We start from the raw sequence: 22,024 nt of genomic DNA on the forward strand, positions 1-22,024 counted from the left end.
TACAGAATCGGTCCGGGCTATTGACGTTTGAAAAAGTTTATAGTCGTAGATAAGTAAGTTGGTTTTCCTGGTGAAGGATATAACTTTAGTTTTACTGATGTTGAGTTTCATACAGTTTGCAATGCACCAACCTTGTATAGAGTTAACGTCAGACTGTAGTAGATAGCAGTCATGAGGGGAACTAATGGCTCGGTAAATTTTGATGTCATCAGCAAAAAGCAGACACTTAGAATGGGCAACTGCATCACACATGTCATTAATAAACACGTTGAAGAGAAGGGGTCCCAAGACAGATCCCTGAGGTACACCTGAGAGAACTTCAAAGGGTGAGGAAAGAACACCAGAAACACGGACCTGGGATTTCCGGTTGGATAGGTAACTGCGAAACCAGCTTACATAACCAACAGAAAGCCCAGCAGCACTTAGCTTGTGAAGAAGAAGAGAATGTGGGACAAGGTCGAATGCATTGCTCAGATGAAAATAAATGGCATCAGCTTGTCTCTGGGAGCCAACTATAGGGGAGATAAAATCAATGTAAGTCACCAAATTAGTGCTTGTGGATAATAATAATAATAATAATAATAATAACCACATTATAACGTTCAAAGCTCATAAATTGCAGTGCTAGCATAAACTACTATTCATAATCATCCACAATAACAAACATTACCTTCCAGTTATACATTATGTGCGTGCCTATGCCATCTCTGGAGAGAAGTTTAAAGTACTGACTATGGCGACGAGGGCTCGGTAGCGAAATGGGATTAACGAACAACCATTAAGTTGAATTTATCCCAACAGAGGATAAAATTGATGGTCTGAAAGACAGCTTCTACGAGGAACTAGAACGTGTATTCGACAAATTCCCAAAATATCATAGGAAAATTTTATTAGGAGATTTCAATGCCAAAGCAAGTACGGAAGTCTGCAGCCACTTGCTCATGCTGGTTCCTGGCTCGCGGATATTTTATCCTGAAAATGGAGGCGATACGTTCCTATGAAACGTCGCTTCACACACAATTTACAAGGAGCCAAATCCCAGAAGACGGCATTCTTCATAGTCACAGCCGCGAAAACCTCAGATCTTACAAGTAGAGAAGACACTTTCATATGGTGAGGTTCGTTCTCATGAAATTAAACAAGGTAAAGGATAAAGGGCAGTACTGTACTGATATTTCAAATAGGTTCACTGAGGTGTATATTAATAACACTTGGAAAACTATTAGAGAGACTATAAAAATTTTAGCCGAAGAGAGTCTAGGTTGAAGAAAGCAGTCTTCTGGGATTTGGCACCGTGTATATGTGGTGTTAACCGACGTTTCGGAGGAACGTATCGCCCCCATCTTCAGGGTTGAAGAAGTATAGGTAAATCTGCAAGCGACAACACCGTGAGACACGGTCAAGCAGGGGTCTGCTTGACCGTGTCTCACGGTGATGTCGCTTGCAGATTTACCTATACTTCTTCAACCCTGAAGATGGGGGCGATACGTTCCTCCGAAACGTCGGTTAACACCACATATACACGGTGCCAAATCCCAGAAGACTGCTTTCTTCATAGTCACCGCCGTGAAAGCCTCAAATCTTACAGAGTCTAGGTTATTTTGAAATGAAGAAGCATTAGCCATTGTTTGACAAATAATACTCAGAATTATTAGATCAAAGGAAACAAGCCAAATTGCAGTGGTTGCGCAATCCAAATGAAATAAATGGGGATAATCTGAACAATAAAAGACACAAAGTTAGCAGGCATTTGAGGAAAAAAGAGGGAATATCTGAAGGACAAAATTGATGAGCTTGCAATGAACAGTAAGAACAAGAACATTAGAGACCTGTACAGAGGAATAAATGACTTTAAGAGGGGTCACCAACCTAGAAGTAACTTAGTGAAAGATAAGCATGGTGATCTGCTTGCAGATTCCCACAACTTTTGGATAGGAGGAACTACTCTCAGTTATTGAATGTACATAGGGTCAGTGCTGTTCATCATCATCATCATCATCATCAGTAATCTGTCAAGACGACAGGTCCACAGTCTCTTTCAAAACAATTCCTCCACTTAATGCGATCTAGAGCTTTCTCCTTCAAACGACAGTATCCTCTTCTGTCCCCAAGGTCATCCAGCATCTTCTTACGTCTTCTTCCTCGTCTTCTTGTCACTTCTATCCGCCCATCTATCTTTCCTTCGATAGCTTCTTTTAGAAGGCAGTTTCTGCGTAAAACATGACCAATCCAATTAGCCTTCCGTTTTCTTATTTCATGTAGGATATTCCTCTGCTCACTGACTCTAATTAACACTTCTTCATTTCTCACATAATCGGTCCAACTGATCTTCTCCATTCTTCTCCAACACCACATTTCGAAACTTTCCAGATGTTTCTGATCTACTGCCCTAAGTGTCCATGTTTCAGCCCCATACAGAGCTATGCTCCAAATGTAGCATTTCACTAGTTTCTTCCTCAAATTTAAGTCCAATTTGCTGGTAAAAAGATTCTTCTTCTTGCTAAATGCAGCTTTTGCCATGGCAATCCTGGATTTAATTTCACAAGTACACCTTCCATCATCTGTTAACAAGCTACCCAAATATTTAAAACATTTCACATTCTCCACTTGTTTTTGGTCTATCTTTATTGTGACTGGGGTTGGTTGTCTCGAAATTTTCATTACTTTTGTTTTCTCCACATTCATTTCCATGCCATAGCACCTTCCAATTTCAATTAGTCTATCAATCATGCCCTGTAGCACAGTTTCTTCCTTAGCCATTAACACAAGGTCATCTGCATATTTCACAGTTTGAATAATTTGCCCTCCTACTTTGAAGTCACCGAGCCCATCCAGAGCTTCCTTGGTAAGGCATTCGCTGTACAAGTTGAACAGAATTGGTGATAAACAGCATCCTTGTCGAACTCCTCTTCCAATCTGCACACTTCCTGTCTCCCCCCTGTCCAGTCGTACTCTAACTTTCTGATCCATGTACAATTTGCTAATCAATCTTCTTTCATGCCAATCGATACCTGTTTCTTTCAGGATCTGCATTAATTTGGTCCAGTTTACCCGGTCAAATGCCTTCTGCCAGTCTATGAAGCAAACACACAGTTCTTCATCTATCTCCAAAGTTCGTTCCGCTATAATTCTCATCATCCCAATTGCATCCCTGGTTCCTTTTCCTCTTCTAAATCCAAACTGATCTTCTCCAAGTACATCCTCTATTTTCCTTTCAATTCTTCTTTTAAGTATCTTTGCTATTATCTTTGCTGTATGTGCAATAAGACTTATTGTGCGATGGTCGCTGCATTTTGTAGCTTTTGTCTTTTTCTTTAAGGCAATCATTGTAACTTCTGTAAAGTCCTTGGGCCACTCTCCACTTTCATATATGGTGTTCATTAGTTTTGTCAGTGTTTTCAAACCACCTTCTCCCAGTAACTTGAGCACATCTCCAGGTACATCATCATCTCCTGTAGCCTTTCCCTTCCTCATTTCCTTGATAGCTTTTTCCACCTCACTTTGTAAAATATATGGTCCTTTCTCGTCTGTATCTACTTCTTCTTCCGGTTCAACTTCTAAGGTTTCTGGCCGATTAGGTCGATCATATAGTTCTGAAATATAATTTTCCCAAATTTTCAGCACTTGCCTCTGATCTACTATTCTATTCCCCTGGGAGTCTTCGATGCCAACATTTTGAATCCCATGATTCTCTTTCCATCCTAGTTCTTTTGTCTTCATGTACATCAAATCATAACGTCCTGTTCTTTGAAATTCCATAATCTCATTACATATCTTCTCAAGATATTCCTTTTTGGCCCTGTCCGTGGCTCTTTTCAATTCATTCCTCAGTCTCCTGTATTTCCTCCTGCCTTCTTCATTGTTGACATTCTTCCATTTCCTTCGCTCCTCCATTTTACTCATCATCTCCTGTGTAACCCATGGCAGTGCTGTTAGGCAGACAGAAATAGATACAGCTGAGTGGAGGTTGAAAGTGCTATTTCAAAATTGAAACGGTATAAATCGCCAGGTAGTGATCAAATTCTGGCAGAACTTATTCAAGCAGGAGGTGAAATATTACGTTCTAAGATCCATAAGCTAATTACTTCTATTTGGCATAAGGAAAAATTGCCTGATCAGCGGAAGGAGTCTATTATTGTGCCAGTTCATAAGAAGGGTGATAAAATAGACTCTAGTAATTATCGGGGGATTGGCTCCATCTTCAGGGCTAAAGAATAAGAACTCAGCATGAAGCAGGTAGCAAGCATGTTGATTTTCTTCTTGGCTTACTATTCAACCCTGAAGATGCAGTCAACATGTTTCTCCGAAACACAGTTGACTCTCGGTTGACTAAACGGCGCTATACCCCAGAAGATACAGCTCTTCATAACCGCCGCTGTGTGAACCTGAAATCCAACAACAGTAATTTTGCTACACTGCTTTAAACGACAGGTCTTTTTAATATGAAATATGAGTGTCTTCTCTGAGGGACGAACTGAATCTTTAAACATTACTACGTATATCAAAGGATGCGAGAAACCGGTAAGACGTGGGCAGCAAGCGGAGATTCTTGCTAGTGTCTATGGCTTACTATTCGACCCAGAAGATGAATGCGGCATGTTCTTCCAAACGGCACCAAAAGATCGGTTGTCTTTCACCGGATGACGTGATGTCGCGAGCGGTCGCGAGTATGTCTCTGACAGTAGTTTCCACTAGCACCTAGAGATGGAGGTAATAACTTCGCGGCCGATCTGCCACTTTAAGTCTCCGCGAATGCTTCAAGGCTTTTGCCTACAGATGTCTCCACATACAAATGTGGGCAGTACGTTGTGTATGTAACGGCTGCAAATGGATGAACATATCTTCTGGAACCGTAAACAGTACGAGGACCACAGGACAACAGTGATGGACATCTCTGAGAACAGAAAAAGCATTACCAAAAAACAGTTGCACAGTTCTTAAGGCTAGAAGAAAAAAGATTTCTGCAAGGCGTCTGTTACTTCATAAACAACATTCCTATATTTATATAAAATATATATGTAAGAAAAGTAAAAGAAGTAATTGTACTTATTACTTGCAGTATGCACACATATTTAAGTCAAAATCTATATTAACAACCGCGGGGTTACTGCTAATATAGAATGAGATGTTTATTAGAATGTGCTGCAGAAGGCCGGATGGGCATTGCCTAGGCCTCTTTTGTATTTACACTTTTTCTACAATAAAACAATTAAGACAATATGTAGCGTATTGAATGTCTCGACGGTCTTGATAATGTTGACAGTGTTAAGCGTCGACATAATTTCAAATGTATTGTTGCTTTTTGAATACGGCACAGGATTTAACCATGTATTTCTTTTAGGAAAAATCATATGTAATATTTGAAGTAGTCAGCATTCTTTCGAAATGTTGTTACTACGACAGAATCCTTCTAATTTAATGTCACATAAAATGCTCTTTGTTTTTAAGCGAAGGACACCACAGGGTCCTCTATATTGAGCAGAATCGACTCCTCTGAGATGATACTACAAAGTAAATTAGGATATACAATTATTTGACTGAGAAATCATGATTCATCACTGTTTCCTTAGCCGCACAGACGAATTTTAAAACAATATTTAAATTATATGCTTTGGTCATCACGTCTGAGGGTTGCCGCACACCGACAGAACTAGTACAAATGAGATGAGTCTCGACACCAAGACAGACTGACTGGCCATCAGTTGTAACACGATTCTGGTTCTTCATGCTTCTAAGAAATGAAAGAATTTTCATTCCATTCATTCATGAATTTGGTCTCACTCCAGTGATACCTGTTTGGTTATGTAATGACGTTATTTCACCTTCTGAGATTATAATACATAGCGGCTAATCAAACGAGAAGATAGTCGAAAAATGAATATTTACGCTTTCCATATCTTTCCTAATTTATAATCATTCGACGCAACTGACAAAACATTTTTTTAAATAAACGTAGCATAATATTATCGGCAAGTCATAAGACATTCTACACATTAAATCCTTTCTGTTAATACAACGAATATGTTATCACTTAATTTTGGTTTCCGCTATTACTGTAGGCAATATGTTTTTACTCAAGGAATATATAACGAAATTATTTACTACAGGAGTTAATTCATTCGTTATCTGTCAGCCTATAAAGAGCATAACAATTTAATTTGTTGCGCAGTTGGAGGCCATTAATACATAGAATAGAATTCATTGCCTAATTTCAGTGGCACAAGCTGCTCCACCCGATTTAGCAGAAAGGAAGAAATACTATGTAAGAGATAAAGTAAGTCGCACCTATTTTTTTTATTGCCAGTGGGGTGGACTAAGTCCCTTGTAGTGCGGCCACTTCTGGCCTATTGTACCAGCCCCAGATGATAGATTTAGGGTGATTGTGGAGCAGTTGGTGGAATGAAGATTGGCAGGGGAAGCGGAAGTACTCGGAGAAAACCTGCCCCAACACCACTTTGTCCACCACAAATCCCACTTGACCAGACCCCGGGATCGAACCCGGGCCTCCGCGATGGGAAGGCAGCGACTAACCGCTTGAGCTATGGGGCGGCCAAGTCGCACCTAACTGTGACGTTGGTGCTACCATTTTGCGCACAGAAACTGCCTAGTTTATCCGTGACGTGCCATACATAAACTTGACACTGACCTACCTGTAGTGAGTAGACTGGGAAATTGATCGCATTTTGTTTCCGCCGTGCTTCTTCCTGCTCCCGTTCTGAAATCGGGAAATGAGGATCATAATGAAGTAATTAAAGTGAACATCGTAACAAGCAAGGACTTTTTTAATATAATTGTGTTGTACTACTATATACTGTACTAACAATAACAAATTTTAATCTCACCAATTATACAAGTGCAATTTGTGCAGGAAAATATTAAAAAATGCAATCATTTTAATAAAAATAATCATGGCTTGAAAAACAAGGTCGTACGCTCACGTGATCGGGCTGATTCAGTCAGATGCTTAGACGTTTTTTACATTAATGGACTTCGTTTCAGCTCCTTTATTTTCATTTCAAAGTGATATGTTAGTAGTAACTTCATAAATATATTCTCTCATATTAACATGATTGATAGACAAATACATGTGTTAATAATGGTTTTAATCAATGGCTGTCAACATGTCAACATATTAAGATCTGCAATACATTTTCCTATCAACTAACGGTCTACTGGGTTATAAAAGAAGCAAAGTTATTGAGGTTTCATGGCAGTTCAATGCAAATGCTACAGTAATAACTCATTAAATCCTACACATCTCATTCAGCTTCTCAGATAACTGAATTCTTGTCCTAAACAAATTTGTTTGTTTTCTTAACTCAAATCAGGGACAAGTGGCAGGCTTTTGTGGAAACGATAATGAATCTTTGGAGATCCATGAAAGGCACTGCATTTCTTCACTAGTTCAGAGGCTATATACTGGACATGGCATGACAGTAGTTCTACTATGGAGCCTAGTAGAATGGGAATTTCTTCAGTAAACCCAGATTCATCCGGATTAAAGAAGCAAAAATGCTTAGAATACAAATAACCTGACAATTTAATAACATACACGCAAGTAGTGCTGATGAAAATAAACAAGAAAAAAGCATCGTAGAGACTTTATTGAACAACTATAAAAAGACAAGATGCTGAAATCCAGAGTCTGCTCCATCTAGTTGAAGCCAAGCTTGAATAAGTTTTTTGTGTGGATTCGATCTTTCCGGCTGCTTTCAACACAGTTTGTAAGACCTCTTCCTCTAATCCCTTATGTTAAGAAATTCCATATGTCTTTCGAAGTATGTACTCACCTTTGAAGGAAATTTTCTGTTTTTAATATTTCCATCAGGATAATCCGACATCCGGATTGACCATAACCGGATTTGCGAGGGTTAATTTACCTTCACCACCGAAAGACTGAAATATAGAATCCATTTCTAAAATTTGTAGTTTTCTTATAAGGGAAAACTAAGACGATACGAGAAGTCGAAGAGAAGGGCCTTAAAATTTGAGTTGCATCAAGGTTAAATAACTTTAAGCTTAAAAAACTTGCGGAAAATATGAGTAGCTTACTCCAATACATCATGGCTTGGATCTGTTATGGAAGACTTGTCGCGCAGTCACTACAGCTTCGACAGAGTTACGGACAGAATCGGTCCGAGTCCTCACAGAACGAGTTTCCGGTTGCCATTGTTAGACAAGGCGAACTGCGTGACGGCGAGCTGGATGAGTCGGAGAATAATAACTAACTCGATGGAGCTGAGCCCTTCTTAAGAAGCCGCAAAGTCGCTTTTGTCACTCAATGATTACCAACAGTTTAAGAAATATGAAGGTTCATTACAGTGTCTACAAGAGCCCTCCACTAGTCCCTATCCTGAGCCAGATAAGCCCAGTCCATACCGCCACATCTTATCTCACATTCATTTTAATATTACTCTCACATCTACGTCTAGGTTTTCCCAGTGGTCGCTTTCCTTTTGGCTCTCCCATGCGTGTCATATGTCCTCCCCATCTCATTCTCCGTAACTTGAATATTCTATATATACTTGGCGACAAGTACAAGTTGCAGTCAATGAATGACAGAAAATTACATTTACGCGATTTAGGAGCATTGCAAGTCTGAGGTGGACAATATTTAATTGTATAGTATTCAAGAACAAAGCAGCAGTTTTAAGTATGGTGATCTAAGATAAGAACTAGTTTTAAAAACAACCTATGGCACCTGCTATCCCTTGGGTGTTTCGAACTATAAGATGAGTTTAAACTTCTGGGCGTAATTTCCAGTAGTATGCTTCCGTCGACGTTAATTCTGCTCTACAAATCCTAAAAAAATTGCATCTTCACTATATCTGCAATTACTCGTACTAGTGTAACGTGAATGGCCAGGGCGTTGCTAAGAAACGTCTCGCTAAGAAAACAACAATATAGACTGTTTTCTATGCGGCCCAAGCCGAGCAAAAGCACGTAGATGTAAAAAGTCTGTTGCCTGGCAACGCAGCGGTAAACATGCATCCACAACAATGGGAGACGATATTTCCGTGGGGTCCGTGCAAAGGAGTTATCTTAGAAAAGCGGAGCTACGGCTCAGCCCAAAGTGATTACTTAAGTGGAGGCGGGATCGAATACCTCCACTGTGACCCTGCGAGTCGTAGGAGGCGACGAAAAGGAAAGTCTCAAATCTGAGACTGAAAAATAAAGTCGAGAGTCCCAAGGGACTCGGATACGAGAAAGATTGCGCTGGCAAAGGCCAGCAGCATATACAAAAGACAGACCCTCCCTCTCGTCAGAGAGGGCGCCCCACTATAACAAAACCGTAACTGTGAAACAGTAAGAAATATCTGGTCATGAGCCTCAGATGGGGCTCGACACCAGGACTTACTGACTGATTGACCGTCAATGTTGTATCCCGGGGATGGGATAGATTGCAGGTTGGCAGGGCGAGCGGTTCCCTTGGGAGTCAGTGCGGGGTGTGAGAGTACTGCAACTTGATGTTAAATACATTTATTGATACTGTACAAAATCAGAGAGAGGAACCTGTTGGTAAGAAATCAGTGGTCTGCCTCAGCAATGGGCAGTGGCCGACTCCTGGTATCCGACAGCACCTGCTCCACTTAATGGATAGCTCAGGCAGTGTCGATATCAAAAAGCACCTTTACTTACGCCCCGTATGGTATATATCTGGTCCAGTTAGGGCGTTACCCTTCTGAAGTAATCTGACTAACGTCATTCATTGCATCATCACCCTCTTGAGTTTTCGGAGGGTCCACAGCTGTTCTGTTCTTAGTAAGAAACAAGCATCGTTCTCGTGACAGCATCGGTGAAGGACAAAGTTCTAATCTTTTGATCCTTCCCGAAGTTAATCCCTTAATATTTCCTGTTGGTACACTCGATTCCTCATACTGTGTATACATGAGGTACAGTCTATTTCTAATATTACAATATAACATATTATATCAATAAAACAATTCATTTCATACTATATATCCCCATATACCACATGGGTATTAACATATACCATAGTTTATAGTAAGCATCACCATGCCTTATACAATAATCTATATCAGGTGTCACCATATACAACACCTCCCCCCTTAAAATGAGGCTCAATTAACACCTTAATTGTGCCTTTAAAATTACGATTTATTTGTTTTCCCCCGTTTGGATCTCCGGAGGTCTGGATTGCTCTCCCTCCTTGATTCTTCATCAATGTCCCTCAATGGTATCGCTTCCGAACTTCGTGACAAACTCTCATTACTGGTTTTAATATTGATATTGATAACATTTCCAGTTCCACTGGCTTCTCCAGGAAGGCTTAAACATTCCGTTTTTGCGGCAATTGCCCTTAGTATTTTGCTTTTTCTCCAACGGGTTACAACAAATTTCACAAGTCTATATAAACCATACAATATTACTACAGTGATCACAATGTACATTAGCACTGAATAAGTTTTGTGGTACTGGATATGTTTCCATTTCCATTCTTTTTCTTTTGCAAGGTTCTCCAACTCGGAGATCTTATAACTAGCAAATTTCAGGTCTTCCATGTGCGTTACCACATGTTTCAACTTCATATCTAATTCAATATGACTCAAGTTAATTGATGTACCGAACTGTTCACAACATTCAAATTGAGATTCCACTTTGGATAACAAATCTCCTCCGTGTTTCGAGGTATTTACTTGAACAGTGTTTTGGGTAGTCAACAGGGCTGTTTTACCATATCCCTTACATCCCGGTTGAATACTCAACTTACCAGTGCCTCTAAGCACTATGTTTACAGGTTCCTTTTCTGGACATAAAATCGTAATGTCATCACTAGATGGTATGAAATAAATCCATTCATTGTTTTTCTCTAACTGGGTCCAAACCGTATGTATGATTTGTACTACCCTTGTATCACAAATTTTTGGAATATTTAGCCGTGGTTGCAACAATTTTATTTCACATGATTCCTGCATGTGACTGTTCAATAAGGGTTGACTTTGCTTACATATGTATGCATTTGGTACGGCTGATTTACAGCGTCTTAATTCCTCTCGGCTTGTGGCAAAATAATATTGTCTTATTTGATCAACATACAATAGTTCATTACCAGTTTCAAGGTAGAGAAACCTATTTTTCTCTATACCTACTGGCAGTGGTATCAATCGAAACACCTTGAATGTACCTCTGCTGATTAAAGGTAAGCTTATTATATAACCTAATATTCCATCTTTTATGTAAATGTGAACATCACATATTTTAGAAATCAAACTGATTGAATCCTTGCTGAAGGTAAATGGTGCCATGGTATCTTTTGGAAATACTGAAGCACTTCCCTGTAATGTCTCCATAAGTAGATTTGGTGAGACTATTTGGGGCTGCAAAATACCCTTTTGTGCGTTTAGGACGCTTTCTATCATCAAATCTAAATTCCTCTGCATGGCATCAAGAGCACGATTCGCTCGAGCGATGTGTCCCTCTACTGTGACCTTCACACTCAGTATGTTCAACTGCTCTTCCGTTTCTGAGCTAAACTTTTCCATGTAAGATTTTAAGCTAGACAATCCCTCCTTAATTGCATGGTCATTGTATTCCATGTCGGAGATAGTACTATTCATTGTTCCTAGCGATGCCTTTATTATAGAGAGTTGCTGTTTCATAATGCTAGTCATGTCTTCGGTTTCTTCCTCAAAATGCTTAATCTGCTCATTGTAATAATCAGCATCATCCGAATCTAGGGTTCCAAATAATATCTTACTAATTTCTCCCACAAAATTTAGGGCTCCCCTGCGTCTGCGGATGTGTCCCGAATTTCCAATTAATTCGTGCAACAGTTTTTCAGTCCCCTTTACCTGCTTAAGTCTATCATTAGACAATGAAGAAAAATGATTACAGTCTGTCCAATTTTGAACTTCAGTAGCTTGGCATAATTTATTTATATAACTGATATACTGGCCTAACTGCTCCGTCTCACTGTCCGTTTGCCTTAGGTTGACGTACACTACAGTTTTCCACTCTGTGTTATATAACGTGGCCTCTCCTAAGAGTTCGTAATACAGTCCTGGAGAGTCATCATATCTATCTACAGAATATCCCAGTCCCTCAGCTGTTGACTTCATCTCACATCTTGGAAGATAAAGCGTGATCCACACTGTGAATAGCCATAATCGCCATGGAACCATCTGTAAAGAAATTTTGCTCTAAGTTCACGGCAATCCAAGAAGTTTTCTTTTTCTTTCTCAATAAAATGGTTTTAATCGGTTCATATGAACCTTCTGAGTTCGTTTTCCTTTCTTAATGGTGGCATTTACTCTGTCTAACCCGATTATTTCATAGGGTCCTAACCACTGGGCGCTAAGTTTTTTTGACCTCCCTCTACGTACGGTTTCGTCGTACAGGAGAACCTTGTCTCCTACCCTAAATGTAGCCTCTTTTGTGGTTTTGTCATAATATTCCTTGCTCTTTTCTTTATGACCTATCAACCTTTCCCTGGCTATGCTATGGGCTGTTTGTAGCCTGCCCTTCAGTTCAACTAAAAAATTGTCATAATTATATTGGACACTAGGGTTCTCTTTAGTGCTGATGGCATGGTTGATTTAAAACCATATACAAGCTCAAACGGCGTGTAACCTGTGGATGTGTGTACAGACGTGTTGTACACGTACACTGCATAGGGTACCCATACATCCCAGTTACTCTGATCCTCATCTATATAGTGTCGTAAATACTCCTTCAGAATTCTGTGACTTCTTTCCAAACCTCCATTACTTTCGGGGTGGAAAGGGGTAGTTTGCAACTTTTTTTATCTTTAACATCTTGCAGGTATTCTTGAATGCCTCACTTAGGAAGTTTGACCCTTGGTCTGTCAAAATTTTGCTAGGCGTTCCTAATTTCAAAACAACCTGCGTTACAAACTCCTGTGCTACTGTTTCAGCATCTTGCCTTTGTATCGGTATAGCTACCAGAAACTTACTTAACTCATCTTGAAAAGTTAATATGTATTTATTCCCTGTCTGTGTTTCAGGCAAGGGTCCCACTAGGTCCAAACAACATTTTTCAAAAGGTTGGTTGGCAGTGGTGGTAATTTCCATGGGAACTTTTCTCTGAGGACCTAACACTTTATTTATTTGGCAACTTTTACATTTTCTAACATAGTCCTCAATCTCCTGCTTCATATTTGGCCATGAATACACGCTCTTTATTGCACTGTAGGTTTTGTTCATACCTCGATGTCCCCCTAATGGTGCATCATGATACTCATACAAAATTTGCCTTTTTAGTTCATCATTTATATCTGACTGTGAATGCCCTTCATTTTCTACAACAATTCCATTTATCCTACTCAACGCGTCAGCATTTGTGTTTGATGTCCCCTTTTTGTATATAATCTCGTAATCATATTCTTCCAATTTTATTCTCCATCGTAATAGCCTTGAACCTGGATCCTTTATGTTCATTATCCATGTGAGAGGTTTGTGGTCAGTCGCAACCTTGAATTTCCTCCCGTATAGATACGGTCTGAAATGTTTTATTCCCCAAACTATTGCCAAAAGTTCCTTCTCACTGGTTGAATAATTTTTTTCTGCTTTATTCAGATTCCGGCTGGCATAGGCAATAGGCAAATCTTTTCCTATTTGGCCCTGAGATAACACTGCTCCTACACCTTCATTGCTAGCGTCAGTGGTTAACGTGAATTCTCTCGTAAAGTCAGGATATTGCAATATGGGTTGCGAAATCAATTTCTGTTTCAATCTGTGGAAAGCATTTTCCTGCTCGTCTAACCACTCAAAATGGGCATCCTTTTTTAGCAACTTGTATAAGGGCGTGGCAATTTTACTGAAATTGGAAATAAATTTCCGATAATAGCTGGCCATACCCAAAAAACTTTTCAACTGCTTAGTCGAAGTGGGTTGTCGAAAATTGTCTATGACCTCAACCTTTTTGGGATCCGGTCGCACACCTTCTTCGGTGATTACATGACCTAGATAAGTTACTTCGGTACGAAGAAACTCGCACTTGTCTGGCTGGAGTTTCAAATTGTATTTCCTAATCCTTCTAAAAACATCTCTCAATTTTTCATCGTGCTCGCTTAGAGACTTAGCATAGATCACGATGTCATCTAGAAATACAAAGCATCTGGTACCTGTTAAGCCACATAATACATTGTTAATCATTCTTTGGAAAGTCGAAGGAGCTGTCTTTAATCCAAAGGGTAGTCTTTTGTACGCCCAGTGTCCACTTTTGGTGCTAAAAGCGGTTTTTTCTTTATCATCCTCCCTCAGCTCAATCTGATGGTAGCCCATTACCATATCCAAGCAACTAAAGTATTTCGACTTCCCTAGCTGATCTAGTATCTCCGTTATGTCTGGCAGTGGATACGCATCACCCACTGTCTTTTCATTCAACCTCCTAAAGTCCACTACTAATCTCCATTTCTTTTCCCCACTCGCGCCATCTTTCTTGGGTACCACTAACAGCGGACTATTCCATGGGGAACTGCTCTCCTCAATCACCCCCTCTCGGAGTAGCTTGTCTATTTGTTTATCTATTTCAGCCTTCTGGGCTTTGGGTAACCTATAAGGTTTTGTATTTATGGGACTCGTGCCGGGAATCACATTTATAGAATGCTTTATTGCATTAGTGCAACTGAGTTTATCTCCTGGCAAATAAAATATGTCATGATAGTCCCTACAAACTTTTCTGGTCATTTCCTTCTCCTCTGGATTGAGGTGATCTAACCGTAACCTTCCCAGAACCTCATCTATCCGGTTCCTTGTTTTTTCTTTTCGGATCGAGGCTAATGATCCTACGTACTCATCGGGACTTCCTTCCTGAAATTCCCCTGTACAGTAATTTTCCAATTTTACTATCGGCATTTCTATTACCACTTCCTCCTCTTTTGTGTTCAACACACTGGTCACGACATGTTTACCACTTATCCTAGTTAAAGAACTAGCTAAATAAATTCCGTCAGCTATTTCTGACTTATCTATTATTCCTTCCTGGCCGTCTGTACCGCACTCTACCGGTAACTTTACTATCACTTCTGATCTCGCAGGTAGGGTTAACTTTCTCTTTTCCATAGTTCCCTGAACTATTTCCTTAATTCTTTCCGGGCCGTTTGTACCGCTTTCTACCGGTAACTTCACTATTACTTCTGATCTCCCGGTTAGGGTTAACTTTTCCTTCGTTATAGTTCCCTGAACTATTTCGTTACCCATGATTCTCTTAGTCCATTCCGCATCCCCTGCTTTGAATGTGACTGTGTTACCATCGTAACATACTTTGGCCCTAGTATGTTGCAGAAAGTCTCTACCCACAATTCCATCATAAACGAGTTCCACCTGTTTATTAACCAAATGGAAGTCGAACGGAATATTAACTTCCCCTTCGTGAATACATATACTCACTACACCATGTGTTTCCATGATAGAGCCCTCTATACTTTTGACTCTCACCTTTTGTTGGGGATCGAACTCAGTAGTCCCTAACAAACTTGTACTCTTTACGAGGCAAATATCAGCCCCCGTGTCCAGTAAGAACTTCAATTTTCCTGTCTTACTTTCCCGGACCTCTAGCTCTATGTATTCTTTCCTATTTTCACTGATACAGCCTACTGAATAGCACTGACTGCCTGCCGACTGTGAGCTGACAGTCCGCCCCCCTTTCCCGCAGTCATTGATCCTTGGTCTTCCTGACCTGACCTTTTCCTTCCTTTATTTCTACAGTCTTTAGCAAAGTGACCCTTTTCCCCACAGGCAAAGCATATTATTTCTCGCGTCTGTTTGTTTTTCTTGACGGAAAATTGGCTTACCCTATTTTCCCGTTTTGTTTTTGAAAAACACTTGCTACTCACATGGCCCACCTTTTTGCAAATAGTGCACTGAATTGAGCCACTATCTTGCCCTCTATATCTTTCTAGTTTAGAAATAATTGCACTTTCCTCTTCAAGCGCAGTTTCTGCTATTTCGTCGAAATCATCGTGATTTCGGCTGCGGACAATGGTCTGTATCCTATCGGAATATAACCCTTGCATAAAGCAAATATTTCGCAAGCGATCCGACAAGGTTAAAATACCTGCCCTCTCTTCGTCTGTGCAATCAGTAAGCGGAGCCTCTCGGAATTTTGAACCTAAGGTTTGGATTTTCGGTATCCATTCTGATATACTATCAGATTTCCCTTGCCTAGCTTTGAACAATTGATTCACATGGAAATCTAGTGTCCGTTTCTCTATGTAGGTATTCCTCAGAAATTCCCGTAATTCCTCCCAGCTCTCCAAATGTCGATGCGCTATTGCTGTTCTCGGCTCCCCACTGATTCTAGTTAATACAAATTTGTATAATCTATCCTGGTGGTTGGGATTTATAACTTCAAATGCGGTATTCACATTGGAGATGAACGTGAGTACCTCCCTTTTATTACCACTGAATGGCGTCACTAGTTTTAGCGCCTCGCTCACACTAATGTACTCTTCAGCCATGCTATCTGAACTATCTGCTTCCGCAACTTGTGTATTCACTTTGTTAGACCTGGCACTCATAAACGTTTAGCAAAGACTCACCGTTTCTGTTGCCTTCTCAACGACTTGTAGGGGTGGTGGCTTTTGCGGCCGGTCTTCCATAGCGCTGGCGTGCAGATCTCGCTGTTGGGGTTCCTCTGCAGTATAACTCAATGGCTGGAGGTTGTTGACCTACTTTCTCGTTCGCTGGATCGGGATGTTAACTCGTTCTCCGCTGGCCTTTCCTTTTCAGCTGTAAAATTCAGTTCTTATTAGTTAAGTTATTTATGGAAGGGTCGCCACTTTTAGACGGGTTGGTCGCTTATTCCACTTTTATATTTTCAGTCCAACTCTCAGGACTTGAATTCTAAATATTCTTCTCGCCACTATTGGCTGGCTCTATACTCGAACAATAATTAATTTCTTCCTTCTGCTGAATATCTCTTCGGCTGCCCAGTTAATGAGCCTTCACTCAGTCAATGAGTTGTAGTACCACTGGAATTTTCTTACCGTTCACTTGACGTCTTCTGAAAGATGATATCCCACCTGGTATACCTCTTTCTCCCTTGGCGACGTACTGGGTTCAGTCTCTGGATGCAGCTACCACACAGGCCTGACACCAATGTTGTATCCCGGGGATGGGATAGATTGCAGGTTGGCAGGGCGAGCGGTTCCCTTGGGAGTCAGTGCGGGGTGTGAGAGTACTGCAACTTGATGTTAAATACATTTATTGATACTGTACAAAATCAGAGAGAGGAACCTGTTGGTAAGAAATCAGTGGTCTGCCTCAGCAATGGGCAGTGGCCGACTCCTGGTATCTGACAGCACCTGCTCCACTTAATGGATAGCTCAGGCAGTGTCGATATCAAAAAGCACCTTTACTTACGCCCCGTGTGGTATATATCTCGTCCAGTTAGGGCGTTACCCTTCTGAAGTAATCTGACTAACGTCATTCATTGCATCATCACCCTCTTGAGTTTTCGGAGGGTCCATAGCTGTTCTATTCTTAGTAAGAAAGAAGCATCGTTCTCGTGACAGCATCGGTGAAGGACAAAGTTCTAATCTTTTGATCCTTCCCGAAGTTAATCCCTTAATATTTCCTGTTGGTACACTCGATTCCTCATACTGTGTATACATGAGGTACAGTCTATTTCTAATATTACAATATAACATATTATATCAATAAAACAATTCATTTCATACTATATATCCCCATATACCACATGGGTATTAACATATACCATAGTTTATAGTAAGCATCACCATGCCTTATACAATAATCTATATCAGGTGTCACCATATACAACAACTCCCAATGTGACTTTGACCTTGACGGTTCAGCTCTTGACTTCTAAGTTCTCGGTAGACGATAGCAACGGATATTTCGTCGACACATGATCATTTAAAGTGTGTGTGTAAATCAGCCCTCACCGCCCTTTGCCCCTAGGAAAATTCCTGGTGCTCATTTCTTTTATAGTCTGAGTCGAACCTAGAACCATTATTATTATTATTATTATTATTATTATTATTATTATTATTATTATTNAGAGGTCGGTCGTCGGTACCTGATAACCTAGAACCACAGTGGGGGGTGGAAAGATTAGGTAAATTGAAAAAGTCCAATAACCTCATCGGGAATTGGATCCGCGTCCTTGCGGCTTGTAGCATGGACAAACAGAAGGACATGAAAACACTGGTCCGTTTTCCTTTTGAAGCAAAGAAAGTAGGCTAAAACAACAGCATGAAAATTCGATCCATGATTCATGCGAACATAAAAGAGATCCCCCACAGGAAAATCGATCGAGTGAACCCAGAGAAGAAGCTTTCCACTTACAAGTGCAAGGCCAATGAGCAAGAAGTGGAGCAACCCCGCCACTCTTCGCGTTCATATAACGTGGACTGGCCAAGTTCGCGCGCCTCAGTAGTGACTTCCAACAAGCACGGTGTGTGAGTGTGAATTTATTGTGTCAGTGTCACGGTTACAGCATGCCGAGCGTAAGTCCACACTTCCGGTTACCAGATTACCTACTAGGTCTATACCTAATTTTGTGCCAGATCGCAACCGTAAGGTATTGCGATTATATTTCAGCCTTGCAATAGCGCTTGAATGCGCGCTCTCCTGTCTCTTGCACAATTGAAAAATGAGTCAATGGACATACCGCGAACCCTTACAACGTAAGACAGATAAAATAAAGGGAGGTTGCAGAAACATTTACAATGAAGAGCTTCATAACTTGTACTCTTCTCCAATATAATTAGAATGATCAAGTGAAAGAAAATAAGATGGGTAGGGCACGTAGCACATATGGAGAGAGAAGGCATTCGTATAGGATTTTTATGTGATAGCAAGAAAGAAAGACGCCACCAGGAAGACACAGATGTAGGTGGGAGGATGGGGTAGTATGGACTCAGTTCATCTGCTTCACGATAAGGACTAATGGCAGGATCTGGCGAATAGGGTGCTGAACCTTCGGGTTACATGAAATATTTACAAATTCTGGAGCAGCTGATCGACTCTTGGTTTTCCAAGCTATATGGAGTTGTTTAGTTTACTGGGGGCCATTAGCCAAATTGTCGACTTTGTTATGTTTATTAATTACTGGAATTATAATGCATTCTTTATATTATGTCTAAGGAAATAATTGGTAAAGATATTCCTCTAAAGTGCTACAGTCCAGTGCAGGCTTCTACCCAGCGGGGTTTCCCTTCCCCCCACGAAAATCCAGAAATTCACACATTCTGCTCTGTGTCTCTCAGTTCAGACAGTATAACGACTAGGCTACTGGCTGAACGACTCAGGAGTCGCGGTTCGATTCCCGGTTTGTTCAAGATGTTTTTCACTTTTCCATAATGCCCAGAACTGCCTCTGGGGGCCCACGCAGCCTCCTACCTAATGACCATCGAGGGTAAAGTGCCAGGTGCATGAAGCTGACCACTCATCTTCAACTAGTGCCGAGATAAAGGATGGTGGAGCAATACCTCCACTCCCCCATCCGTATTCAAAGCATGGTATTTAATTAATTAATCCCATGGACAACTTCACTTTTACCTTACCTCTCTATTCTCCTAGTTAATTTTGCAGAAGGGCGGATTTCACTTGTTCTTTAAAGCTGTCCCCACCACTTCAGTCCTTTAATTGCGTTAGGCTCATCACACTGCAGCTAAAATTCAGAACTGTATCTCATTCGCCAATATTGCTTCAGCGACAGAGGAAGACTGCTAAATACTGTTATTTAGTATGTAGGACTATAGACGAGGTTCGGATCGGTGACTCGATTTCTAGACCACTTATAAACACGATTCGTAAGTATAAATACACGTAATTAAAGCACGACCGTTAATCTCCACAATTCACAAGTCACCACAGCACCAGCCAAGCCTTTTTAAGCCTGCTCTGTCTTTACCAGCCGTTCCCTGGCAACGGCTTCTAACGGCGGAGGTTCTTTAGTTTCACGCGCTCAGCTCGTACAGAACTGCCTAACAACTCAGAGTCAAAGTCACCTTGCGACTGATGGCCAGTCAGTCAGTAAGTCTTGGTGTCGACACCCATCTGTGGCTCATGACCAGATATTTATTACTGTTTGACAGTTACGGTCTTATTTTTGTGGGGCGTCCTCTCTGACAAGATGACGGGTCTGTCTTTTGTATATGCTGCTGGTGCTTGCCAGCGCAGTCTTTCTCGGGTCCGAGACCCTTGGGACTCGTGACCATATTTTACTCTCAGATTTGAGACTTCCCTTTTCGTCGCCTTCTAAGACTCGCAGGGTCACGGTGGAGGTATTCGACTCCCCCTCCACACGGGTTGCCTAACAACTGACTTTGTATATATGGATAAATACCGTCTTAAGTGCAACAAATTTTTATTGTAGTTTTTACTTCTTTTCCTCCTCCACACTACATGTTTCGGCCCTAAATGGCCATCATCAGGTGTGTATCACTCACGTAGCTGTTACACTGCTTGTTAAAATTTAAAATTACCAGTCTTTCTAATTGTATAAAATCTTTGTTAATCTACACGCGTCGATTTGATTTTTAAATTAGCACTTTTTAAAACTTAATTCAAGTTAAAATGTCTATAAGATCTCTGTTCTTTCTTTTTCAATTTTTAGTTAATTTTTTTTTTTTCAGGGTACATGCCCTATATCTACGGTGCTGCCGCGGCCACTTCTTGTTTTTATCGTTGTTCATGTGTTGTTCAGTGTAGGCGCTCTCTGTGTGTGTCGCTGCTTATCTTTAATACGTTTGCTTGTAGTGTATATATTGCTTATATTGTAAACTGACTTTGTATCTTTCTCATAACATCTCAGAACGGACCACATAGAAGCATCCGTTTCGAACAGTAATTCTATTGTTGCTTGCGCATTCGCTGATGCGGGAACGTGTTTACCGAACTGCCCAGAAAAGGTCATTTACAGTCACCGCTTAGCAACGGGTCTATAGGCTACAATAGCTGAACATCGTCCCAGGTGGCATACTTTCCAGCCTCGCTCCACACAAATTTTCGAGCCATAACGCCATGATCCTTTACCATCCTTGAAAAATACTGTCTTCCGGGATACAACCCCATGCAAGTTTTCAATGAGTACCAACATTCTGGAGGAATGTGCTTCCTCCATCTTCAGAATATACGAGTAAGTGTAATTTAGTACTTATCTAAAAAGAAACTGCATGGCGTTACATCGCATTCATTGCCATGACAACGTCAAATCCCATATGTACATTATTTCCACGTGATTGCTGTAAGGGCGGAAAGTTCAATACATATTACAATACCATTCTGGTATGGTTTATAGAGATAATTTATGTACGATCTGCCCACAGGTGAAGGCTGTGTCTATCCATATGTTGCTCCGTAATTCGTCCCATTTCCTCCTGAGTCAATTTAATTTAGTTGAACCTTTGACATAATATTTCTGTAAGATCCATTTCAATACCTCTCACTTATATTAGTATTTCCCCACTGGATCCTTCCTTTCAAGTTTTCTTATTCCCCTTGTGTGTTCTTGTCGCCTTTGATTTGCTCTGCCTGCAGTGTTAAATTAAATTCGTTCAGTGGGGGGTGGAGTCCAACTGGGTCGACCCGGCACGGCGGCCACTAATTGGCCTATTGTACCTGCCCCGGGTGATTATGATGATGGAGAATTTGGTGGAATAAATATTGGCAGGGAAAACCGAAGTTCTCTGAGAAAATCCGCTCCACCGCCACTTTGTCCGCCACAAATTCCACTTGACCAGACCCGGGATCGAACCTGGGCCGCCGCGGTGGAAAGCAAGCGACTAATCGCTTGAGTTATGGCGCGGCCTGCCTACAGTATTAGTAGAGGGTTGAAATTATGAAGCTCTTCATTATGTAATAATATCTATCTATGGCTGTACAGCCCTTTGATGGGCCTTTGCTGCCTTCTCAGTATCTTGATCTTTTACACAGTCGGTAGGACTCATTGGCTGGGGGATCAGCTCGTCGCAAGGCTGATACCTGTACACATGACAGCACAAACACAAAATAAATACACACGGACATCCATGCCTCAAGTGGGATTTGAACCCACAATCCAAGTGCTTGAG

At 40.9% G+C, this 22,024-nt stretch overlaps 2 protein-coding genes across 3 annotated transcripts in view; one reads left to right on the top strand and one right to left on the bottom strand.

Moving 5' to 3' along the window:
* The first annotated feature begins 323 nt into the window (after positions 1-323).
* The window catches only part of LOC111870602 (pollen-specific leucine-rich repeat extensin-like protein 1), an 88,416-nt gene continuing 66,715 nt past the window's right edge, over positions 324-22,024 (top strand). The window contains exon 1 of one of the 2 annotated variants that reach the window (XM_023863024.2): positions 324-534. In XM_023863024.2, the coding sequence (XP_023718792.1) occupies positions 445-534 (90 nt within the window). In that variant the 5' untranslated portion in view covers positions 324-444. Of the gene's footprint in view, positions 535-18,400; positions 18,455-22,024 lie in introns of those variants that run through there. The other variant, XM_033753914.1, reaches the window with a different exon arrangement.
* LOC111870601 lies at positions 9,465-16,601 on the bottom strand. Its single transcript, XM_033753913.1, has 2 exons — positions 16,523-16,601; positions 9,465-12,143 (listed from the first exon to the last, which is right to left on the bottom strand). The coding sequence occupies exons 1-2, from the start codon at positions 16,580-16,582 to the stop codon at positions 10,113-10,115; spliced, it is 2,091 nt and encodes a 696-aa protein (XP_033609804.1). The 5' UTR covers positions 16,583-16,601; the 3' UTR covers positions 9,465-10,112.

Source organism: Cryptotermes secundus, unplaced genomic scaffold (genome assembly GCF_002891405.2).
Source record: "Cryptotermes secundus unplaced genomic scaffold, Csec_1.0 scaffold296, whole genome shotgun sequence".
Taxonomy (NCBI): domain Eukaryota; kingdom Metazoa; phylum Arthropoda; class Insecta; order Blattodea; family Kalotermitidae; genus Cryptotermes; species Cryptotermes secundus.